The following is a 2,470-nucleotide window of genomic DNA, read 5'->3' on the forward strand; positions in this document are numbered from 1 at the left end:
ATGCTCAGCTGGGCCGTACGCAGGGCAGTTGTGAGGGGCTGTGCTAACGGCAGGTTGCAAATCGGAGCTAAGCGGCTTTCTAGAATTTGGCTTTAATTATCTGTGCTACAGAGCAACGAGTGATGCGTTCCTTCCCTCTGCTAGCAGCGTGTTACCGGGGGCTCCTTTCCATCTCTTAGCAGGGACCCCAACCCCGGCAGGAGCGATTCCTGGGCTATAGGGTGAGGCAGCAGCGTACGCATCCTCGCAGCCCGTCTGTGCAGCTTAAATGGTTGGACGACGATACAGCAAGCAGAGCAAAATCCTGGTGCTTCTAGAGATAGGTCCTTTGCGGTTAGCTTACCTTGGGCCGTTCACCTTGAGATGGCCTCTCTTGTCTTTTCCAGCGGATGAACTGAACGGAGAGTTCAGTCCTGTATCCGCTTGATGAAACGGTCTCAAGTTGGGCCAGGGGAGGTTCAGGTTGGATGTTAGGAAGAACTTCTTCACTGTAAGAGTCATTAGGCATTGGAACAGGCTCCCCAGGGAGGTAGTGGAGTCATCGTCCCTGGAGGGGTTCAAAAAACGTTTAGATGTGGCGCTTCAAGACGTGGTTTAATGGGCATGGTGGCATCAGGATTATGGTTGGACTTCATGTTCTTTGAGTGCTCTTCCAACCATAATGATTCTATGATTCTGTCAAGCTGCTGCGATTCCTGCGAGGCAGGAGGAGATGAGCAAGAGGGGAGCAATGTACGAGCATGCCCGCGTTATAAGGGGGTCCTCGGACTTTGTGGGGCTCTACCGCGTCCCTTAGTGAGGACTTGCACATCCCTGGAGCTGCCCTGAGTTCTGCCGGGAGCTGGATGCACGTGGGAAAAATAGGTTCTGCCTCTGACTCATTTACCAGCTGGGAAAAGGCAAAGGACTTAAATCTTGTCTTGATGGGACTTCCTTTGTGCTCTCGTTTTCCCAGGGCGGCCACTGACCACAACGTTGATAACACCACAGCAATCCTTAGAGAGTGGCTGAAGAACGTGCAGAACCTCTACCATGATGTGGAGTGGAGGCCCATGGAAGACCCCCAGTGAGTACTGCAGTGGGGGGCTGACTGAACCTGGGTAGCGTATACGTCAAACTTTCTAGATTTTCTGTTTTCAAACCAGATGTACTAAATGTCCAAGCATTAAATTTTTTTTTTTTTTTTTTGGTGGAGTCTCTCCCATTAGATTTGAGTTCTTACGGAGCCCATAAGAAGGTCTCCGGCTTCAGTGAAGCAACTCATGCAGAATTTCAGAAAAGAAAACATTTTTCCATTCAGTTATTGAGCATCTGCAGCTGCTCTCTTTGCATGGTAAACGAATCACATCAAAAGCTACAGGGAATACAAACTATCATTCTTTATTTGCAAGGAAGCAGAGAAATCATAGCCCATTCCCACAGTGTTTATGAAATTTCTGTCCAGGACATCAAATATTCAGTAAGTTCTGAGCCAGAGAACTAGATTTAATTCAGGATATTATGCCTTTGTATGACTTGCAGGATCATTGCTTTGAAATACGATGTTAGGTGGGTTGACTCTTTATTGCTTTATTTTTTATTTTTTATTTTTTTTAAAGATCGGCTGTTCCTTGTTTTGTTCTGTTTTCTATTTCTTCCATCGGGGAAAAGTATATCGGTTTCCTGGTTTTTTAGACTTGCTTTTACTTTCAAGGTCCTCAGTGCAGCGGTGGGGCATTTGTGGTACAAACCCACAGGGAATGCTTGTTTTATTGACTTTTTTTAATCCTTTCATTGAAATGGAGTTTTCTCAATCCCGTCAAGCTTGGCTTTTTTAAGTTCTATAAAAAGCTACTGAAATTGTTAGCTCCTTTGCTGGCTTGTGCTGGCACTGTGTCAAAATCCTGAATTTGTATTCCACATAGGTATCTGTCCCTAAGTTTTTGCTACAAAGCGCTTGCTTTTGGACCTGATCCTGAAAACAGAGACATGCGCATAACTTCGCTCCCATGATTGGGCTCGTGGGGTTGGGTGTTTGTAGATTTAAGAGCTGTTACCAAGATGTGTTAACAGTTACTAATAATGCCCACGACCCCCGAGGGAATCCAAGTTGCCTTCGTCTTCACATCCTCAGCTTTATTGATTCTACTGGGCTTAAAGAAGCAATGTCGATGGTCTTAAACTTGAAGCCTAGCAGAGGACAGATGAGTTTCTACCAGAGGGTCAGATGAGGTCCACTTTGGTGGGGTAACCTCGTCTTACGTCGGGTGAGGGCCTGTCGCTGCGGAAGAAACTCTGGTTTTCGATAGCGATGTTTTGCTTGCGGCCGCTTGGTTGGCAGGAAAGACTGCAACGCTGCTTGCCCTCCAGTGCCCTGTGTACGCGTGCCAGCACGAAACTTGGAATCGATCTCCCTCAAAACCTCTCCTGGGTTGCCTGAGGTGACTCTAACACTGTTTTTCTTTTGGAAAGAAGGCAGCAAGGGAACACA

General features: G+C 46.9%; 1 protein-coding gene across 1 annotated transcript in view; it reads left to right on the top strand.

Moving 5' to 3' along the window:
* The first annotated feature begins 961 nt into the window (after positions 1-961).
* The window catches only part of LOC104165893 (procollagen galactosyltransferase 2-like), a 14,275-nt gene continuing 12,766 nt past the window's right edge, over positions 962-2,470 (top strand). Inside the window, exon 1 of the mRNA XM_009705663.1 lies at positions 962-1,066. Within this exon, the coding sequence (XP_009703965.1) occupies positions 1,053-1,066 (14 nt within the window). The 5' untranslated portion in view covers positions 962-1,052. The remainder of the gene's footprint in view (positions 1,067-2,470) is intronic.

This window comes from Cariama cristata, unplaced genomic scaffold (genome assembly GCF_000690535.1).
Source record: "Cariama cristata isolate BGI_N322 unplaced genomic scaffold, ASM69053v1 scaffold7960, whole genome shotgun sequence".
NCBI classification, from domain to species: Eukaryota; Metazoa; Chordata; class Aves; order Cariamiformes; family Cariamidae; genus Cariama; species Cariama cristata.